The sequence below is a fragment of the Wasmannia auropunctata genome, unplaced genomic scaffold, assembly GCF_000956235.1.
Source record: "Wasmannia auropunctata unplaced genomic scaffold, wasmannia.A_1.0 LD336116.1, whole genome shotgun sequence".
Taxonomy (NCBI): Eukaryota; Metazoa; Arthropoda; class Insecta; order Hymenoptera; family Formicidae; genus Wasmannia; species Wasmannia auropunctata.
In genome coordinates, this window is record NW_012026774.1 from 993,574 (window position 1) to 1,016,934 (window position 23,361).

General features: G+C 38.9%; 2 protein-coding genes across 3 annotated transcripts in view; one reads left to right on the plus strand and one right to left on the minus strand.

Moving 5' to 3' along the window:
• Positions 1-23,361, minus strand: part of LOC105454843 (protein NRDE2 homolog) — a 228,854-nt gene that overhangs the window by 16,873 nt on the left and 188,620 nt on the right. The gene's annotated exons all lie outside the window — the stretch shown is intronic.
• LOC105454524 (tctex1 domain-containing protein 2-like) lies at positions 914-3,411 on the plus strand. Of its 2 annotated transcripts, XM_011697226.1 has the most exons (5): positions 914-1,055; positions 1,120-1,338; positions 1,772-1,864; positions 2,304-2,500; positions 2,922-3,411. In XM_011697226.1, the coding sequence occupies exons 2-5, from the start codon at positions 1,234-1,236 to the stop codon at positions 3,085-3,087; spliced, it is 561 nt and encodes a 186-aa protein (XP_011695528.1). In that variant the 5' UTR covers positions 914-1,055; positions 1,120-1,233; the 3' UTR covers positions 3,088-3,411. The 2 variants fall into 2 exon arrangements, with proteins under 2 accessions (XP_011695528.1, XP_011695614.1); XM_011697312.1 differs by lacking the exon at positions 914-1,055 and having other exon boundaries at positions 1,293-1,385.

A 23,361-nucleotide genomic window follows, 5' to 3' on the forward strand; every position in this document is an offset into this window, starting at 1 on the left:
TGAAATAAAGCACCGTGAAGTAGTAATGATGGTATCACCGGCTTTGTAACAGCTTCGGTTTATGGTTTATGATAAACCTACGGTAATAATGACGCCATTGTAATGCAAATCATAATCACGATGGCATTAATGATTTCATTAGCGGTCGGCGTCAGCGTCATTCCGACGACAAAACTCTCGACGGGATGCTTTTTATCACGCGCGCTCGACGTGCCAAAGCATTGCTATCGCGCTATTCAACCAAACCATTAAGTTGCGTTACGCCGATCGCGGCGAAGGTCTCGGGAAAGGACGCGTTTACGCTGGGTGTTCTTAATATTCGCTAAAGTATATGAATATTGCAGCGATTACTAAATAAATCCCCGGCGAGGTGTTTTCAGCATAGTTGAGCCGAGAGCGTAGGTAAATTTCCTTTAGTTTGTCAAAGGAAGTACTTAACGTTCTACCGTTCAAAGCTTAGCAGAGCTCGAGGGCGTAACTCCTCTTATATCGATCGTGGTGTTTGCAACGGCACAAGCGTCGGATAAACGCGGTTCGTTTGTGGTGCGGGATCATCTGCAATTGACAAACCGTGTCGATGCCCAACGACGCCGAACCCGCTCGATATTGATCTCGATTCGATACTTAACGGTCCCGTGGAGTCGGACGCCCCGGGACAGCTACAGGGAACGAGACTTACAAGAGTGCATGTTACACTAGGGAACGATGCTGCCCGGCACAGAATTCAACACTATTCTCGTTGTCGCTGTGTAAAGTGACTTATAATAAATACAAAATCAAATAGACTAAGAAAATCTCAAAAATAAAAATGTAACAAAATATCGGTATTTATTATTATAACTCTTATGAATCGAAGCAGTTTAGAGATATCGTAAATAATCAACTAAAACACTGTTCAATTATTTATTTTAATATCGTTTTGTGACAGATATTAAACATTAGAAAAAACGATCATCTACAAGAGCGTGGTGGTTTAAAGAGTTTCGGTCCCATTTGAATGTCGTAGACTACGCCCGGACGTTTCTACGATAGGATTTATTCGCGGCGTAGCGCGCGTAATTATTTGCCGAAATTGCTCGCGAGCTACGGACGGAGATTGCAATAATTTCCTCCTTTCAGCCACGCGGCTGAAATTCTTTTGATGAGCGTCCTTTGTTCCGCGCCACCGTTCGCGGCGGTCCTTCCTCTCGAGGACAATTCGTTTATGTCACTTGTCACTGGAGGCTACTTAAAATGAGTAAACACCAGAGTAAACAAGACACTTCAATCTCGGCATCAAAGACTAAATTATGGCAGAGTGTGCTCCAAAGATTGAATAGAGTAGCAATGGATACAGAGGTAAACGCGACCAAATGTATGCAAAAGTAAAACAAAAAACCTGTCAGGTTAGTAATCTTATAAATGTCATGTATATTTGTCAAAGACGTACAACCGCAGAATAAAGACGCCGAGGGTATAATTAATTTATCTTGATTCAAAATTTAATCAACACAGCCAAAAGTGTTGGCTTCAAAAATAATTCACGCCGGTGCATCCATCTTATTTTCGTTCCATGCTTTCAATGCAATATGTATATTCCTTATCGATTTAATATTCTACGATGCGCGAAAGTGGGTGCTATAAATATTCAAATCAATCAGAGGAACTAAGAAATTTATGCGGAGAAACCGCTTTTATATACTTTCTTTCTTTTTGCCGAGCGTTATATCGAGCGTTACGGAGTATCGCCATGGGATCTAAAATGGTACGTGTTTCTTATTTCCGGACACAGAGCCAGACCAAGAGAAAAACGCTGTCGAAGCTTTCCATGATTGGTTCCAATGGGGCCGGCGTACTCTTTCACAGGCGTGGGGATCGACTTAAGGTATGTTCTCCATCCAGCGCGATGGAATAAATTGGATGGACGCAAATAAATTGAGTGAGCGCGAAAAATGAACAAGTTTTTAATACAGGTGAATCTCGACTAGTGAATCATCTCGTTTTTAAAATGCTTTCTTGGAAAAAAAAAAAAAAGATAAGAGAAAAATTTCGCGCAATTTTTAAAAAAGTCGTGACCTTTGCGATTTTGATTTAACGCTGCCGAAATTTTAGAACTTTGAAATTTTATTTCATTAAATATGTCTTTGCCATATCACTCATTTTATGACTCTTCAACACCATCGGCATCTTCTTATTATCTGGCGCGGTCGTTTCCACGGCCGTTTCATTTATTATCGTCGTTGAATCTTTCCGCTGATTTATTGCCGCGTTAAGTTCCATCCTTGCGGACAATATTGGTACAGCGCTTCTTGTCGTCTGGCCAGATCCCGAGATATCAGAACACCTTTCGTCTGGAACCGTTTAAAGCTTTTCACGCAGCGACGGTCGACAAGATCGTTCGTGACGTAATGGAGATCAAATTATCGGCGATTACGTCATACCAGCCGGATCAGACATCAAAATTGTGTTTGGAAATTGCCAGCGACGTGCTGAAGGCTGTCGGCAAGAAGGATTACGACAGGTATTGAAATTATGGAAATTTATTTCAGATTGAATTCCATTTCTCCCCATTTACGCCCATCTCACTTTTCTCATCCTCACGCTGTAATCCTTTCTTGCAAAAAATACGAGTATCGTATCCTTCATTTTCTAAGTTTTAAAAGGTCACAATTATCGCTGTTACATTCATGCGTATCGAGATGTCTATCCTAAATTATTTCTTTTGCGTATTAAATATGATACGGCTATCTCTGATAAGAAAATAGTGAACAGCATAAATAAATATGTGTACATAAATAAATGTCGACATTTACTTGATGATTATGTAAAACTTATCAAAATTGTATGAGACTCAACAAAAATGATTATTAGGCGTATGATGCCATCCGATAAGCCATGCAAAAATATTTCTTTATTTTGTATACGACTATGTTTGCGACTAGATACAAGATGGTGACGCAAGTGTACATAATCCAGCGCTTCCATCAAAGTATACATGCGGCCTTCCAGTGTCTCTGGGACGTGCAGCGTGATAATTACTCGTATCACGTGTTCGAAAACAATCACGTATACGCGTGGTGCTGCGTGTTCGGTGTATATTACGATTAAACGCGGCGACGATTCCAAACTAATATCCCGCATTAAGCTCGCTGCAGTCTCATTAGTTAGTAATATCGAATATACACATTGTAACGTTTATACATATTTATCGAGTCATCGTGAAATCGGCATTAGTAATTTCAATGATACCGATTCCACAAATACAATAATATATATCATGAATAATAATATTGTAACGGGCGGGAATATAACGGTGTGAGAACGCTCGATGTAAATCGTGCGTAAAATGTACGAATATGTGACAATATAAAATATGCTTATAATGTGTAATGAGAAATTAAATAAAGGAGAAATATTAAACGAGACGGAAAATGCGATCGGCAGCAAGTTAATAGGATCTTGATGATCCAGTTTTCGTATGTAGCTAATTATTTCGGTATGAAGGTAAGGCTTTTTAGACTTTCGTCTTTGTAGAACCGTCAAAGAAACCACCACGTAGCTGAATTTATTTTTGCAAAGCGTCTTGTTACGCAGAGAAAAAAAAATTCCTTCAATTCCGTCTAACAATTCGAGAATAAAGAAAGTATGCTTGAATTCCTAATTCAATCCGTTGATAATGACGATAATAATTATCGTTAATGTGGCATTCGAGCAAACTAATCGCTTGTAGTAAAATGCACCGGGCGACGCTAATGCTGGAACAATTACTTTACCGCGAACGCATGGCTGCAGCCATACAAAGCCATTGTTTTACTCGCGACAAAACGAGAAGCTTCTTGCACGGTTTCTCTGATAATTACGTTTCTTCAAGTACGAGCGATGACCCGGGATCGCGTCAAGCTGGGGTGTTTAAAAAGTCCGGTAATTGTTTCTTCCCTCGGTGGAATGAACAAAGGGCGACTTAAAAAGGTTTTCCGGTATAACTTGCTTTTTGCACGAAGCCACCACCATATATAAGGTGTTCCAGATTATGATGACATATTTTCTTCGATTAGTTCGATTAGTTTTTGACTGTAGCAAAGTTTCGATCAGGTCATCTTTCTTTTGCGTTCTTTCTTTTTCAAAATTTATTCAAAAAAAATTTCTATCTTAAATATATCAAGCGAATAATTGTGTAATACTAATTTTAAAATCGATGGAAATAATTTGGAATAAGTAATTTGATGTTGATTCTCTAAAACTCTCGCAATTTTTATCCCTTACGAGTCGGGGATTATCGGCGTCTCGCGATACTTTTGTTGGGTCTCAAATCTCAAATTTTGTCCGAAAGATTTACGTGCGTGAAAAGAGACACAAGTAATCTGGAACATCCGGTATATACCCGGACATATTCAACTAGCGGAATGACTCTGGAAAAGTTCTGATCGATTATGCAGTAACCATTCGCTATTAATATTTATTGCTTTCGCGACTTCGTGCTTTCTACCCTCGTCTCTCCACGGCCTCGGTGTGATGATTTATCGGGAAACTTTCGGTTGGCTCGTCTACCCCTCGTCGGAATAATAGACGGCGGTTTAAAGTTCCGGCGACATCGTGAACATTTTTATGAACATTGGCACGCTCGCCGGGACGTGCCTTCGATCGCGAAACGGCGCGATTACGTTTCGCGAGCGTGATCGCACTGCGGCGAAATGGAAGTAATTTTAACGTCTCCGAGAGAGAGAGCGAGAGAGAGAGAGAGAGAGAGAGAGAGAGAGAGAGAGAGGCGGCGAACGGGACGGAAGGAAGGGAAGAAAGATTCGAGAAACGGAAACGCGCTACACTTTTTGCATGGCGAATTCAGGACGGGGGATTCCTCGCGTCTCTAATCTAAATCACGTGCCACGGATTTAAAATACGAGCGGCGATGGCACGTGCGATCGAAAAGCGAGTTTAATGTGTATAAAGGGAATTAATTAAAATAATAATAATAATGCTCCCAAGCCTGTTGATTCTCGATTGAACGCAGGATGCAATCGATCGAGCGCGTTACGTGCACAGCTCGTGACGTTGTCAAACGCAGACGACGGTAGTTCAGCCGATCGAACCCTTTCAGCGTCATTACGCAAAGGTTCAGAAGAAAAATGGACCGATGTAGCCGACACGCTGATAAGCAAAAGATGAAAGAGATTTTGTTTTATCGGCAAGCGCGCTCTCTCACGATTTATGCGTCACTGCGAACTCCGTTTGTTTTACAATCAACGATGCTGGCTTATAAGGCCAAATCGAACGAGCAAAATTTTAATGAGGATTGTTGTAATAGCGTATTATTATCGATTATAATTATTGTCATTATTACTATTATCGCTATTATCGTTTTGCAACGTCAATATATGTACACTGTTTTTCCCATGCACAAATATTATCCAGATGTAAAATAAATGATTTTCAAAATTGCAGCACGTTTCGATACATATATTCTGCGGATAAAAAGAAATATTTACCACGCCAAGCCTTCGTATTCTCTCGCGATACTGTTAACAATGCCATTGTCAACTCATCATTATGCGGTGCATTTAGCGTTTCCCTTGGGCGAGAATCAAAATAATAAAATTATTCGACCGGGTATACCGATACAATACGCCTCGCGGGCCTCGAAGCTTGCGCGACACAAGCTTTCCTATGTTTCTCTGGCTGGAAATTACAGGGAAAATGTGTGGCAGGTTTTCCCTTCCTCTCTCTCTCTCTCTCTCTGTCTCTCTGCCGTTAAATTAATGGCGCAATTTCGATGTTCTGCCACGTGACACCGCGCGGTGTTGCGCGCGAGGGATGTTGCCGCCGGCGAATCGAAGGTCGAAATAGGAACCGAAAACATTTGCGGAACCCCCCCTCAAAATAGTTCACAGTTGAAATTCCGCGGCGTTCGCCTGATGTACTTGCGTTTTCACGACTAACGTGTCGTCCGTATATTTTTGCCGTTACGCTATTTACCCGATTAACCATTACCCTCAACTCTCGGGGTAATACGGTGAGAATCTTTAAGAGTGCACTCGTCTGGAGAAATCACTAACGTGGTGATCTTATCGCCTTCACGTAAAAAAGAATTGAAGGGAATTACATGAAAATAGAGTAAAGTCAGATATCAATAATTCTAAATTGTAAATTTTTGGATATTTTTTTATGCATTGTAATCTGTCATTGTTTATGCATTTCTTGACAATTTCTTGAACGGCTGTTTCTTCTTGCAATTTTCTTACGTCGGGAAGAAATCATGAAATTAATAAAAAGTTTTACGGAACGGCGGGGTGTGCTTTTAAACCGCGACGCTGGTAATAGATACTTATTTCGCAACAAACCACAGAATGGACGAGACATGTTTTTCCTCGGGCTCGTCTGTTACAAGTATAGCGTTAATATAATCCGCGTTGTTTAAAGAGATTATGCGTGTTCCCACTGGGATTTGTAAAATTACACTTTATAGAACGACCGTGTATATGGCTGTGTATACGCGATAGCGGATACTTTGTTCATTTTAACAAGCCGTGCTGAGAGATCTCGCCTTCGAAGTTATAATTAAATTTTCCTCGTTAAAAGCGATTCGCGGGTAGCAAAGGAAGGAAGCGTGGATCGAATATTGTTTTCGACGATTCGTTTATTTTATTCAACTTTTAACGAACCGAATTTCAAATGTCGTTGCTTAATATGATGAAGTGTACCGCGGTGATTTTCGAATATCCCAGATGTCGAAAATAATATAGATCTACATCGCGTATGTCGAAGAAACCTAAATTGTTATGATGTTTTTATCAGGAAACGCTTCTTATCTATGCCCATATGTAACCGAGAGATCAACTACTACTAAAAAAATGTACAGTGATTGCTAATTGTGGCAATACAACACACTTTATAGCATTGCTATTGTATTGCTTTCGTATTGTCAATAATATTGCTATCTATTACCTCATGTACTGCCACCTATTGTGCATAATATTGCCAAGTATTACTAATTTATTGCTATGTACAGCTATGTATTGATAGCGTATTGCTAGTATTGTACTGTCGCAAAACTAGCAATATATTTCTAAATCTAAAGAAATGTACACAGATTGCCATAATGGTTGCCCCTCGCCCGTAGCCATTGTTCAGATATAACAATTACTATACTATAAATTAACCTAAGTTATTTACTCAAACAACAGAATTTTTTAAATGTATATTTAAAACTTAATTTTTGCGATATAAATGTATATAATTTTTAAGGCGTCTTTTAGTTTTCATTTCGTATAATATCTGATAATTTGCAAGTTAACGCACAACTTATAAAACAATTTTTCATTTTGTCGATTATAATCTTACGATCGCAACGTTTAATAATTCATAATTTTTTGACGATCTAAAAATTACAGCGAATACATCCTATAATGCAATTGGTTACTTCGCAAAGCACAGAAAATCCCTTGGAATTTGCAATAGTTAATCCTCATGTTACACATCCACCCGTACACACAGAGCAGTATGAATGCGTTTTATGTACAAATTCTACATGGAATGTACACCAGTCGCAGGAGATGCCGTAGAGCAGTTAAGCATGCATGACTGCACACGAGAAGTGAAACACAAGCCAGAATTTGTCGATTTACGAATTTGGACAATGGTAATAATTACTCTGTAATGCATGTAAATCCTACATTTTCTTTACTTTTCTTTTCCGTCGTACCGTATTACCGTTCTTTCCTTTATCTTTCTTTCCCTTAATTTCTGTTATATACCATACTAAGAATCTTTCTTTCTATCGAACATTCTCGTCCTTGGTCATTTATCACTTCTTTGAAAAACAGCATGGCTGATGTGAAAAAGGTGAATGCAAGAGCTCGTTAAATTTATATCCATTTTCTGTCGTATTTGACTATTTATTGTATTACTTTCTTTGTTGTTTAGTCTTCCCTTAATCCTTGTAAAGTCTGTTCTATCCTAAGAAATATTCTCTTTGAACATTTTAACATTTTATTTATTATCACCTTTTTTAATAATGTTACAATAAATACGAGAGAGTTATATACATTTTTCTAGAATTTATGTTACATATTAATTTATAACTTTATTTATTTCTGCATATTTATTTCTTTACATAAAAATTTATTTTTGTAAAATCTATCTACATATTTATTTGTACGTTTATTATGTTTATTTTTGTATACAGAAATACAATGTACGTTTTATATAGATATACGTATTTTTAATGTACGCATATATACAATACGCGCGCAGGTATGAAAATGTTAAATTATATTTTGGAAATTATAAAAAAAAGTAGGTTGAGTATGAATGACGATTTCGCGACGAACGTTCATCGCTTGTGCCGATCTTTTTCACTTGTAATATATTCTTACGTATGACACAGAGGAAGTGCTTGCTATATACGATGGGAAGCGCTATCGTTGACACATATCACATATCCGTATATTTGAACGTTAAACTTTAAACAGTTTCTTCAGTCTACTCTGAGATCACATTTTGGGCGCGTGTATCAGACATATCGAGATATATCGTCAATGGCTCCTGTACTATCGAAAGTTATGCGGCAGTAGAATGAATAAATGATGATAAAGTACATGCTTTCTGAGTCTTAAAAGACTAAAAAGTATTATGAAATAATTCAGTTTTTACTTTTAAACAGTTTTTTTAGTTTACTCCGAAATGTATTTTAAGGGTGTTCCAAACTTCAATCGATTTCTTAAATATATAGTCACTGTTCAAACAGCCTCACATACTTTGTCCAAACTACAATGTACATTTACTTCTATTTTTATCAACATGTATTTAATTAATTTAAATTGGAATCTATGAAAATCGTCAGAGACCATGAACAACCTTCTCGCCGAATTTTTAACTCGTATTTATATTGAAATATAAATTTATATAATATCAATGCCATAATTGTTATATATCTGCATTGTAACGTATTTCGTTCTATCGGCTCAATTTTCCGCGACACGTCTCGCGACGTACACGCCTGTGTGGGACAACTATGCACGTGGGACAACTTCGTCGTAACGTAACGCGGAAGTATTCGTTACAAACACCTGGCACGTCGCTTGACGAGTATCAAGGATGCGTCGCCTCCACGTCGCCACGGGCTGACGGGACCTACGCTGCATTATCATATCAAGTACATATACGTGGATGGGGAAACGAGTTACACCTTTTGAACGTTGACTTCGCTGTGATATAATTACGATATAACCCCGACGCGTCTCTTGCGAGTAGCGAGAAGAGCCACGGCATTTTCCACGCGCGACGCTGACACCCGCGTTATATCGAGAGGATATTTTTGCTTATCGGGGATGCGCGTTGCACGTGTGAGAGACATACGGAAGTTACATAAGCGACATACGCAAATCGTTTCGTTAAAATTACGTAACAACAAATTTATATTTTTTGTAAAATAATAAAGAAAAAGTAATGAACAAAGCTCGACTTTGACGAACACGTGCTTTTTGTACTGTTTTATCAGCGTGGAAACTAATTAATCTTTGTATTCAGATTACCCAACTGTTAGCCAGATTTACAATATTATCTCGGTTATTTCGGATATTATTCAGATGGACGTAAAATTCTCTCTGCAGTGTTATACTTAATAAAATCTAGATAAACTTCACAGAGGCACATAAAGTGCAACCGCGCCATTTAGGTGTTTATCTTTCTGCATTATCGTACGAATAATTTAAATAATGAATACTTTGTTCAAAATCTGCGGATCGCGTACTGCCAGATATTCACTTATATAATCATCATCCATGTATCACTCATAAAGTATGACATATGTGTGTATATAATATATATATGTATATACGCACACATGTGTAAATAAAGAGAATTCTTTTGATTTCATTACTTTCATTATTAATTTCTCGCTTCAAGCAGATATAAAAGCGTAAGTTTATTTTAGGTATAAAAATAAAGAGTAAAAATGGAGAAGAATATAATTACTTTTATCACTGATTTTCCGCTTCGATCCGCGGATATAAAAGCGGAGGTTTACCTTAGGTACAAAATGCGGAACAAAAACAGAGAAGGATATTGGGCAATAAAGAGATATTGGATATTGTACTGTATGGAATAGATTAACTATAACGCGAAACTTACGACCAATGTAATTTTTACCGCAAACCCATTAAACTGGTCAATATAGAAGGTAATGAATATCGCTTGCAAATCGGTAAAAAGTTAAAATGTTAAAAAGAGGATCTGATTACGGTGTAATAGCCATAAGGTAGGTAATATAAAGAGTTTAAAAAGAAGATATGTGAACAAACGAAACGAACGAAATAAAAAATGTACAGATTGTACGTGATTGAGAAAGATAAATCAGAATTCAGAGAAAGACTAGTAGAAGATAATTTAATAATAATTAAATCATCAAATACACACGAGACTTCAAATAACTAAATATTTGTAAATATAAAAAATATTAATCGCCGCAATATTTAGATAATTTATATCATACACGGAAAGAACGATTTTGTTGAAAGAGCTAAAAATTTTGCTAAAAACTGAAAATAATTTTTTATTGAATCATCAAAATAATTTGTTGGAATGTTAAAACTGATAAGTACTGCTATAAAACGTTTTGATATTCTAGCAATCATTTTGACTTTCGCACAAAATAATTTTGATTGAACAAAAATTTTCAGATCTGGATTCAGCAAAATTGTTCTTTCTGTGTAAATATATAATTACATAAAAAGAGATTCTATATTTAATGCTGACCTTAATTTTGTAAAAAAATCCGGATTTCATTAATCCATGTTTTCCAAGCAAAGATAAATGAAGCGAAATTAATCTTGTATTTTCTGAAATCACCGGAGTCCACGATCTTGTTCCCGTCCGTCTTTCCGTCAGTATCGGAGTTGACTCGCATGGGGTGCGCTCGCGCTCGCGCGCGCTTTATCGGTTTCGCGTTACCGGTGGCTGTTTACGTCCGCCTCCATCTGCAGCCTGATTTATAGCGCGAGGAGAGGTCCGCTCGCGTTTTGTTCCGCGTATATACGCTACTTACGCAGTTCATAAACTCCCGTCCCCGTAAGTCGCCGGGGTTAGTAAGCCGGGGATATGACGGTAGTGCGGGGGAGGGTGGAAGCGCATTATCGTCGTATCACGTAGCGCGCGTGTACGCTGACATATTGCGTCGCGTAACGTAATGGGAGTCGTACCCCGGCGCCGCGCCACGATCTTGTACGGTGCCCCATATGGGCCGGAAGGAACGCGCTATTGTCGCGCCGCGGCTGTTAAGTCACGTCCCAGGCACATACGCACGATCTACCGCTTTCCGCGACGTCTCACTCGCAAAATCCACCTCGCGTGAAGCACGCGTCGGGAGAAATCGGAGAAGATTTCTCCTCGTCCTCTCCGGGGAGCGTGCATCTTGACGCGTACAACCTCTCTGCGCGTACACGTGCGGTGTGACGTTTGACGGATGTGCGTGGAATCACGTTTCAGACACCCTCAAACCGTTCGCATAATTTTCCACAGGATTAGCTTTACGTTTTCGTATTACGCTGGGATATGCTAAGAATGCTTTTAGGATCAGCGGATCTAGAGACTGAGAAAATTAAAAAAAAAAAGTAGAGACAAAGAGAAAGAGAAAATACCGGAAGAAATAATATTCCGGTATTTTTATACGGAATACACGCGCGCGCACGCAATTTAACATCGGGTCGCGAAGAATTTATCACGATTTGCCATTCGTAAACTCGCAACTGATATAGCAATTTTCCCGTTGCAGCTGCAATATCTACATATTTCCCGCTCGCCGAAATGTTACAGCGATCCGAGAAGGAAATGTCCCGAATTTTTACCGTCGGGTGCACCTTGGGCGCCGGCGAATCCGTCCCGCTCCTCCGCGCGAAAAGACTCATAAATTCGCGTTGCATGCTGTAAATGAGCGTTCCCGCGCGTCGACGCTGTCGAGGGGGAGGTTTTTACGTGAAAACTGAAACGACGCGCGACGCGCGCGACAAATTGTTTTCGTAGCCGCGGGATGAAAATTATCGGGCGCGGTAAGCACGACCGCGCGCTGAAATGCGACAAGGAACGGGGATTCGATTTGCGGGAAAATAACGCGAATTTCAGAAACGATACGTTTCAGCTGGTGACGATCGTTCACGCTTATATGGCAGTCCGCCGCGCTCGCTCGTACCGGTGGCCATTCGTCTTTGTCAGATTTCGGACTTGGACCGTCGCGTTTCTTCTCGCGTATTTATGATGACGGGACGACAGTTTTCATCGCAGCCGATTCGACGTGCACGTAAACATTGTCGAAGCGAAAGTAAATAAACGGACAAAATCGAAATCCACATGTGCAAAGCAAATACTGAGAGATACTGAATTTAGTCGTATTGTGTACGGCACGTAGCTTGTTGCAGATGCCACACAGACATTAATCATTCCCTTTGTCAGCGAGTAGAAAATTATGCGACAACGAACGGAACGGTAGACGCATTAACGAGAGATTAGTTGGAACAACCTGATTTCTTTGGGACCAATTTTCGTAAATCAGCTTACATTTTTCAAATGTCGTAAATTTGCGTGAGAAATGTTTTATGAAAAATTTAAAAAAAGGGTAACAGCATTATTCACGTACATAATATAATTAGTATGCTCAATTAATGTATGTAACATAATAATATAAAATTAAAACAAAATTAAAATATAATTTTCTACCGCAATATACAATTTTGTCAGTACGAAATTGAATGGATAATTGCTTTAAATTATATAATAATTTAATTGTTCATTTAATAATTCATACGTTAAATTATTACTTTACATGGATAATTTAAAAATAATCTTTTACACGTTTTTTTTTCAAATATTTCATTTAATTAACTATATTTGCTATGCGCGACTGTATAGAGAGATAAGCGATAATAAAAATTCAGTAACCATTCACGCTATCACAGCCGCTTTGTGAGGTACGCGTACATCTCTCAAATATAGGTATACACCTCTTATATGCAGGAAAAATAGTTCAGAGATACGTGGATAATCGAAAATATCAATATACTCGGCTGCACTTGTGGCGAACCAACCGTTTTTACTTCTAAATAAAGGTTAATAAATCCCCTTTGAAACAAAACGCCATTGTCACATCGTCGCAAAACGCCGCGTCACTCGCGCGCATGAAGATTAAAAGGAAATCCTTCCAGCGGAGCCGTGTCGACGGCGGTGTTTAATCCGCGCAACCGGTCGGCCGGCTGACGAAAAAAACCTCTGCAAAAAAAGAGAAAAAGAGAAAGAGAGAAATACGAAGTAATTAACATCCCATTTTTATCGCGAATCCATTGCCGAGAAAAAGCGGCGCGCGCAAAATCGTTAACTCGCGAGCGTTTAGCGCGAAACGCTCCCGCCGGGATAAAAATCCTCGACGAGTCGAGAGAGAGAGAGAGAAAGAGAGAGAGAGAGAGAGAGAGCGCGGGGATGGAAAGAGCGGCAAACACTCCGGGATTTCGAGCGCTGTCCGGCTGCTCGAAAGGGTACTCGAAAGTTCCGGGGGATGTAACGATTGCACGCGCGCGAAACTTCGAGCCCAGGCGCTATATTAGATTATTATCCATTATCCCCTATTACCTACCGCGCCGCGCGCTTGTTGCAATTTCCTCGTTTCGCACGACACGGATCCGGAACGCGAGCAACTTTTTCTCCATCTTCTTTTTTTATCGTTCCTCGCGCTCCCCCTGCACCCTTCTTTTTTTTCTATTCTCTATAATCGCGCCGGTTTCACGCGCTCTTGACCGACGCCGATCAATTCCACTGTGCTTCGCGGCGCGTATGAACAACCGTATACGGATGGGGGCGATAAGTCACGGCGAGAATTATTCGCGAAGCGTGTCCCGCTCTTCCTTTTTTCTCACACTTATCAACGTATTTGCCCGCTTCACACGGGCTCTACCTGAGCCGATCGATTGTCGGCTCGTACGAGGCTCGTTAATTTCGATATTATCCGTTCAGCTAGCGCATTGTGTATTCGTAAAGTTCCGCACGGCATCGTGCAACGTGCGGTGCGCGAATGAATAGTCGTCAGGGAAATTTTCGGGAAAACAACAACAATAGCCGTGACGAGAACAATCGCGAAACGCGCTATTACATTGTTGTTATTATTCTTGCTATTGTTAATATATTTGCCCTGTAATTTCCTTTTTTATAACATAATAATTGAATATAGCCACAGAGAAAAGCGAAGCAGCGCGGAAATGTAAATTTTTCGGGAATGATAAAAAAAAGAATAATGTATGCCTCGTTGCTATGTGTAATTATTTATTGTAATATAAATCAGCTGAAACAAGATACAAAGTGCAGTACGATTTTCGAATTTTCCTTCTTTTTAAAGAACAACAAATGTGAAATTGCGATAAAGTACTATAACTGACGTTACGATTTCACGTTAATGAGTTTTGCTAAAATTCCTTTTGTTTTATAAAATAAGGTGTGTGCGTTACCGCGCGTTGTTCTATTCGCACCGGTCATACGTCCCGGTTATGCAAATTGTTAAAATCCAACGTGTACCGTACGTTCGTATTCAAAGCACATCGTCCATTATCAGCCACGGTGCACGATTCCCCATTGTAGCCGTCCTTGAGTGGAGTTCGGAGCACAATGGAATGTCGAAATAAGAGATACAGGTAATAAATCATACTATTGCCCGATGTCGATGGGATAGCCTTAAGTCTTTACGGTCATAACATTTTTAAATAATTATATCTATCTGGAAAAAAGATTTTTTATCACACAATGGTCAATTTTCTCAATTTTTCTCTGAACATTAAAAAGCTCCACCAATTTTCTCTATTTGTCTTTCCTTTTCGTTTCGTTCTTCAAGAACGAGTTCTCAAAGACGGTTTACTTTTAAGTTAGAATAGTCTGACAAATTTTGTAAGAACAAACCGGTAAACAAATTTTTCATATAAGAACATATATAAATATATATAAACATGTATGTACATATAAATATATAATTATATGCGAAATATGTCCATACATATCCATATATGTTTCTTTTCTTTATAAAATTATTGTTTGATACAAGAAAAATGATAATAATAAAAAGAAAACATAAAAAATAATTAAAAGAATAATTTTACAGAGGAGAGAAATATATATGGATATATAGACATATTTTGCATATAATTATATATTTTATGTTTATATATATTTATATATGTTTTTGTATAAAAAATTGTTTTCCGAGAACAATAAAAAACAAAGTAAATTCCTAATACATGTTTTACTTGACATTGAGCTTAGGCTCAATTCATTAAGTACTCAATTTCAATGAATTTAAGTGCTTAATTGTCTTAATTCTTTTTTGAATTTAACTTTTTGTATGTACCTTTTATATCTCATCGTATTTCAAAAGAGTTTAAAAAGCTAATGTGAAATCCTAAGAACATCAGAAGCGAGTCTTCAACGGTAAAGGCCGAGAATCGCTACTTGACAACCATGAAACGCCAAAAGTGTGTTTCCTGTCCTTTGCGAATGATCGCGAGGGATAGCATTAGAGGCGGATAGAGCTCAAGCAGGGGGTCAGAGAGATCGTTCCGTGAGATTAAATCCGCGCGGAACGGCGGGCGGGTAATGTTTCCTCGGAGGAAAGCGGCCTCGCGTGCCGCGGCCGATAACGATAAGTCCGTGGCTTAGCTTAAGGAAAATAAAGATAAATGGCGGTATTTCGTGAGGGACAAATTGAAAACGGGTGAGCGGGCGGGCGGCCTCGTCGGCGCTGCCGCACCATATATATCGGTATTAGTGCTTAGCGCATCACCAATAAACCGATCGTCCTCCTTCCCCGTCGATGAGCCTTCGAGGATTTCTCCTGCTTAATTGCAACAGGCACGATTCTCAATCAGTGGAGAAACGGAGTCGTGAGACTGCCAATATCTCGGCGGATTGGCACCGCGCAGGATGGACTCGCGGCGGGCGATTATGGCAAACGAGCTGCGACGCGGGTTATGCGACAGCATCGCTATTCCAAATCGAAAATATTTATTAGTATGCGAGATACGTATTATTGAGAAGGTTCTTCGCAATACATACACATACACGCGCGCGTTTGTGTAACGTGTTTGTGTAACGGATACGTGTTATTAATTTAAATTACTCGATTTTAAATGTACATAAAAAGAAAATATCGCGGAAAATTTATTATTCTGGAATATATTGATATTATAACAAAAATTGTGTGTTTTATATTTTACATAAAACATACGTAATATTTTATTATATAAAAGATAGGAATAATAACAATAGAAATAATAAAAGTAATTATTTTAATTATTTGAATATTTAAATATACAATTAGTAACGTAATTGTATATTTAAATTATTCAATCTATTCTATTGTTAAATATCTATACCCAAAGAAAATGTCATAGAAAATTTATCTTAAAATGTACTGACGTGATAACGGAAATTACAACATTTTTCCTAAAAAATATTATGTATAATGTTTTACAGAAGAATTACTGTAATTACTTGAATATTTTAATGTATAATTAAAAACTAACACATTTCACTAAGCTGAGAAAAAATCCTGTAACTGAAATCCTGCAATCTTGAGTACGGTTGCTTTTAAAAATTATATACCTTTTGTTATGTTCATTGTAAATTATAATACAATAATTTTTTAGACTAACAAAAATTGACCGATAACAGTGTTCAAGTATTGCTAAAATGTACATTTTTATATATTGCATAATTTAAAATACAGTCAGAATGTTTTACAATTTATATTATAATATTTACTAATTAAAAGTAAAAGTATATATATGTGTAATTAGTTATCAATTTAATAAATAATATTATATCGTAGCCTCACAACAGAACGTAAAAAGTAATATATTTATGTAATTTGTACTATAACATTTTCTTCGCGTAGGTCTTTAGAATAAAGCAAGCGTTTTATCCTTTGTGCATTTCCAGCGTAATTCTGCACTTTTCAGAGTGGTGAAAATCGCATAGAGGCAATATTCCCCCCCCCCTCTCTCTCTCTCTTTCTCTCTCTCTCTCTCTCAGCGTTTGAAAGGACGTAGTTCTAGAGCACTTAATAAATAATGATTTATCTATCTATCTATCTATCTATTTATCTCTTTCTCTCTCTCTCTCTTTCTCGATTTTCATTTATTATATATTCTTATTATATATTCCTTCTATTCTCTGTATCTAATATATCTGGGATGTCCCCATATAATCAGTGGATTATTATCGACAAATGTGAAGGCTCGTCCTGCTCTTGGGAAACAGAGTGAGAGATATGATTGAATGGATAATTGGTGCGTGATGATTAGCGTTTTAGCCGAATCTCCGGTATTCCCCTAATGCATTTCGCGGATATCGGATGGTTGCCATTGCTCGCAGTCTCTCTCTCTCTCTCTCTCTCTCTCGTAGCCAGACGTATGTGACACAATGCTGAAATTAAAAATCGCACACGTAATAATACGACACCGCGATGTAAAATTGAATGAATAACGTGCGAATTAACAGAACCCTCTCGACTCGATAAGTTTAATCGGTAACACGCGGCTATTTAATCCGCGCTTCTGTATCCGCGCACAGCGACAATTTTTTTGCCGCATCGCCACGTAATCGGATTTTCTTCGGCTTGCGACCTTAATTAAAACTTTTACCGTAACGTATGAAATTTCGCATTAAAGTCATTAGAGTTGATCGGGCAATTACGCGAAGCTGTCAACGGACGCGCGACGGCGCAGCACGTTCGCCCCGGCGCGCGGCGCGGCGACAGGCAGGTAACGTGTAATATTTTCGGCGCGAAATAGCGCGACGTTAATCCCCTTCTCGCGATTCTCGTGCGCAAGCGATCTCATTGCAAGCGATTAAAGCGTAACAAGCGCGTGTGATTTTATTGAGCGTTCCTAATGAAGTGCGGAAATAATTAATGACGCATCATCGCTTCTATCGTATTAATTGCGATTGTGCGATGCGAAATCCGGCCTCTTCATGGAAAGCGAGCGATCTCACCAATCCTAGCTTAAAATTCGCGAGGCTATGTTCAAACAAATATCTCGAAAACATCTTAGTTGTAAAAATATTAAAATACCTTTTCTCGAAAAATAAATGAGAAAAAGGTTTCAAACTCTTGAATCGATTTAAAGATTTAAAAGTTCCAATTTTTTTTTTAGAATGCCAGAAACAATTACTTATGCGTCATTTCTTGAATCTAATTTTCTTAGATCTGATTATCTTTTGAAAGCGCCGGGAACTTCTTAAATTAAAAATCTGATTTATATTTCTGTCGCGTTGAGATGATACTTGAAACGTTGCTTGACCGCGCAAGAAATAGGATGCAATTGAGTAAATTTCCTCGACTTAACAGGAAAACTGCAGGGTTTCTTCTTAAAAAAAAAAAACAAAAAAAAAACGTGCAGTTTAAAGTTTCTAATTTGACATGAAAGCCGTGTTTAAATAAATTTTTTAAAAGCGTCATTCACTATCTACTACACTCTTTTCAGAATATAATTACAGCGATAGCGTGTGTATGTTTTTAATTTTCCAAATTGAAAATCTTACTTATTGCAGTCGTGTCGAACCCGAAATGCCGCTTGATTGCGTAGTAAGGTGGATTCAATCGAGTAAATATCGGTTCAATAGAAAAGTATCGAGTTTCTTTCTTAAAAAAAAAAAAAAAAAAATGAAAAAAAGGATGCTTCAAAAGCTTTAAATCGAAGGATTTTGCGAGATTTTCTAAAAATCTTTCTCGAAATGGGTGTACATTGCTAGGACACTCTTTAAAAAAATCTCATCGTTCCGACTCTACGTCGTGTTAATTCCTCAAATTATCTTCCGTATTTCATTCACGTTGCTACCTTTACTCGGCTTACTCGATTGCGCAAAAAAAAAGACTGGCAATCGAGTAAATATCCTCCAGCTTAACTGGAAAACTAGCGGGTGTCACGAGCAGCGCACTTACGTTCACCATCCCGGAGGTAAGTTATGTAATTACCCTGCTTGCTCTCTCGCTCCCTCGTAGCTGCTCGCCCTCTCACCCAGTTTTCGCGTGGAGCATTAACAGCTCCGAGATCGAAATTTGTGCGGGGTCTCAACCGCAATTCGCGTGATCGTACGTTCTCGGGGTACGAGTTTATCGCGGAAGCGCGTCAACCGCGTTTTAGCGCGACCGTCGCTCAAGTAGCGATCGAGAGCGAATGACACGAACTCGTCGAACAAGCTCGGCTGGCCGGTGCACGGTGTCGCGATAATTATACGCCGGGCTCTTAACTTTGAAACGTGTTAATTCGAGTTGGGATTAATTTCGGGTATGGCAAATGACACAAACGTATTTATACAATACACACATGCAAACACATTAATCAAATTGAAGCACCCTGGATTCGAGTAACAATATATGTAAGACTTCTAAAACGCGCTCAAGCGAATGGAATTAAACGTTACCGTAGACGAGTAATAAAGCATAAAACGAGCGATAATAAATTCGTTCATCGAAATGAATATATTTAATAGTCAAGGAAGTGAATATTCGGCGTTTTTATTCCGCAAGAAATATTAAATATTACGTCGCTCTGCGTACTATCGTTAATATCCTTTAAAATGCGATCATTTCCCATAATTGTTACGATTAACAATAAACCGCATGATTAATTAACTCTCAAATTTAATGATTCATAAGCTTATTGCAGGCGACTGTTTAAGTAGGTATTACACATGATTTATTCATTTGAAGTATTTAGGAATCGAAACGATAATGGTAGATCGGAATTATAAATTATTTTGTTACAATACTTAAAAGCGATAATTATTCCTTTAATGATGCGTGAAATATATTCCATGTTGCGCTTTAAATTTATTGCCAGTTTGAGTGTAATCTGCTCATTATTTTCGGATTGAATCATCGAATCGAATTCAAGTCGTATATCGACTATTTTTCAATATGCGCATTTCACAGTATTTACGTGTAAGAGTATTGTATGTACATGTCATGATTGCCATGCAGAATTTAGATTAATTTTCTCGATCAATCGTGTCTTAATTATTAATTAATTAATTAGCAAAATGTCACTGTTATGGAACGAATCGACTCCAAGTTGAACAACGTCGCAACGCGTTTTAATTAGCGCGTACTGCCATAATTAATCTCATATTTTAATATTTATCAATCGCGTAGCATAATTTATAGCTTTTATACGTTGGTAATTTATTAAAAAGAGAAATTTCGATAGATTTATTCAATCAATATAATCCATCGTGCGAGCAGTACGACAAAGCGATGACCGCATTCTCGATATTGCGTTCCAGATGTGATATTCCGCAGATATTTATTTCTAATTTTAACTCGTACATTTCAGCTATTTTGTTCTAGTATTATAACAAAATGCAAAATAGTAATTATCTTAAAACGCGAGTGCGAGTTCCTGTTATTTTATACGGGAAAAGTTTGTTAGAAATATCATTTCCTTGAGAATATTCATTTTGAGACCTCTCGCGAGTGCTCCTCCGTGCATTCTACCACTTTTTCCCACGAACTTCTTTTCCATTTACGAAATCGTACAGACATCTCATTTTCTCGCTCCGAGTAAATTTAATGTTCATAAAAATGCCATAACTTCGAAATCATATTTATTATGTTTCACCGTATTAGTTTACATCATAGTTTACATCACGCAAGCTGAAATTTATAGTTTAGACGCATCCCTTTAGAGCCAATCATACATAATTTCAAAGTTAAGTTCGCGTATATATACCTACGTAAAAGTTTCTCGCAGTTGAGTAAATTTATTGAGAGTCGTTTTCAGAGAAGAGAACTCTCAACTCTCAGTTACCTCTTACACATTTATCATACGCTACATCGTAATGATTCACTGGATGGAATAAGAGATTTGGGAGACTGGGTAGATGAAACAAACGAAACGTATAATCCCCGTTACAAAAATATTCGGAGAGTACATAAATTCCAACTTTAACGTGCATCGTATTTGTCTTTCGAGCGATTTAAGTCAGTGTTTCTCAAATTTCGCAAGAATAATATTTACTCTATTTTCTAACTGTGTTAAATATGTATAATAAAAACTAATTACATCAAATTAAGTTCGATTGCGAACGTAATAAGAAACGATTATATTATACGCGATGATAAAATTAAAGGAGTTGACGTTACTTTCAGAGTTTAGACAACCACGTGAGTGGAAATAACATCAATTGTGTCAGTGGAGCCGCGTCCGAAATTGTATAAGATGCACGCGTTTAAATCGAACTGAGACAAAATTAACCGTACCACGGATTTATTGTCGCGTAACCCAGTTTGAGAAGCACTGAATTAGACGACCGCGAGTAGCTGCCGCGCATAGTTTCGGGTTGCCGAACGCACTCTCGCTCCGATAAGGGGATGCAGATTTGCGGGAGCGAGGGGAGGGGATCAAACGCGGGGATCGCCGCGCGATTCTGGTCGGACGGTGACAGCCGGGGCGTAGGAGTGTCGGGACGTGAATGGAATTGCGAGCGGATCGGCCGCATATTCCCGCCGTTTACATTTATATTCCGTACGGGCCATGCGGCGACCGTGCGGTCGATCCGTCGTAAGCCGACCGCGGAGTGTATTTGCGAAGGTTCTTCCGTTCCTCCTCCGGCCCTTCGCCGCCGCCGCTGCCGCCACCGCTGAATGCTCCTGTGTCTTGTCGCGATTCGACCGCCGACAAAACCGTCGCATCTGACGCGGCTCGAATCGCTTTAACCCCCTCGGATCCATTTTTCATATTCCCGTTTCGCTGTCTCTATTGACTGACGCGGTCCGGATTTCGCCAGATCAAACGGCAGCGGGGCGAGAAGGATGGCGAAGGGAGGTAGGTAGGAGGAGAGGATATCGGTTGCCCTTTGAAACAAAATTTGCTTTCGGACAAAGTTAGAATTTTTAGTGCGAGTCTATACCCATGCATTAAAGCTGGCCTTTCGATCCTTTGATTCCCTTTGCACGCGATAGGGTTTGTTATCAATCGCTTTCCGCGTGATGAAAGGGACTGTCAAGAAAGTGTGCGTGTGTGAGCGCGCGCGTGTACTTTTTCGGGATATAACGAATTTGCCAGACTGGTCAATTTATATTAGAATCTATACGCTGGCGTCTTTTTTCACCGCAATAAATTTCAATGGCGGACACTGTGATAGATTCGACGAATTTCTAGTCTCGATTTAACGAGAATTCCGCAGTAGATCGTTTATCCTTTGTAGCCTTCTAATTTTCGTCAATAAATGTATCCGACTTGATTGGGTAATCGAGTTTGTAGACCGATTGAGGAACGTAATATGAAAACTTAATGTTTTAATGGCAGCGAGCTCGTATGTATTAACAATTAAATGTCAATAGCGTTCAATTAATCACCTCGCTAGATGGATCGTTCGCTATTAAAGCACGGCCGATTGTACTCGCGCGATATGCATCGTGCAGTTTCCTATAAACTGGGATATAAATGCTAGACGGGCGGGAGGAAACAATGTGTGCGTGTGTAATAACGGTATGCAAAACCGGCTGGTTTTAGCACACAGCTTATCATGAACGAGTGCTGTATTTGTATATCGGCGATCAAAATTCGCTTATCGTTGCATTCGTGCGAATTCGCGTGAAATACACGGCGAGAGAGTATCGATCACCGGCCAGAGGTCGAGCCGAGTGCGTTCTTTACTTACGTACCGGTGACCATTCGCCCCTTACACCGCCATTAGCCCGAGAACGAGACGTTAATTAGGAAAGTGTCGGGCGTAACGGCGAAGAAAAATTGCTTCCGACTAGGAATTCAAAGACCATCCGTACCCCTTTAACTTCTCGACGGAGGGTAAAAGCGCGTACGACGTGCCTTTAATTAAGCAATTTCGCAACGTCGAATGTTAATGTCTCTATCATTTAGGTGGAAGAGGACGGGTATCACTGGACGTACAAAATGGGCATGACAGGCGAATGAAGTAAAATAAAATGCGGGACGGAGGAATGCGCGAAGAGGAGCTCGGGACCCTCGGAGGAATTACGAATAATTCGATATAATTAATTAAGTTAATAATTATGCGGATTGCACTATTTCTGATCGAATAACTGATCAAGAATTGTATGAACCGTAGCAAGTCATGCGTGCATATATTGTCGAAATAATTCAACATCAATATGAATACAACTAATTATTTGCGGATCATTAAACGGATATTACGGATATTATATCATATGCTCGAATTATTATTCATTTTTTTTTTTATTCATTATTCATTCCACGCGCATACATGGAGAGAATCATCTCTCCGACGCGAAATCCCGGTTATGTTTTCTCCCTCTTTCGCGCCGTGCGAAAACGTCCCTTTAATATCCCCGGGCGTTAAGGGCGTGTGTCGTATTTCTCG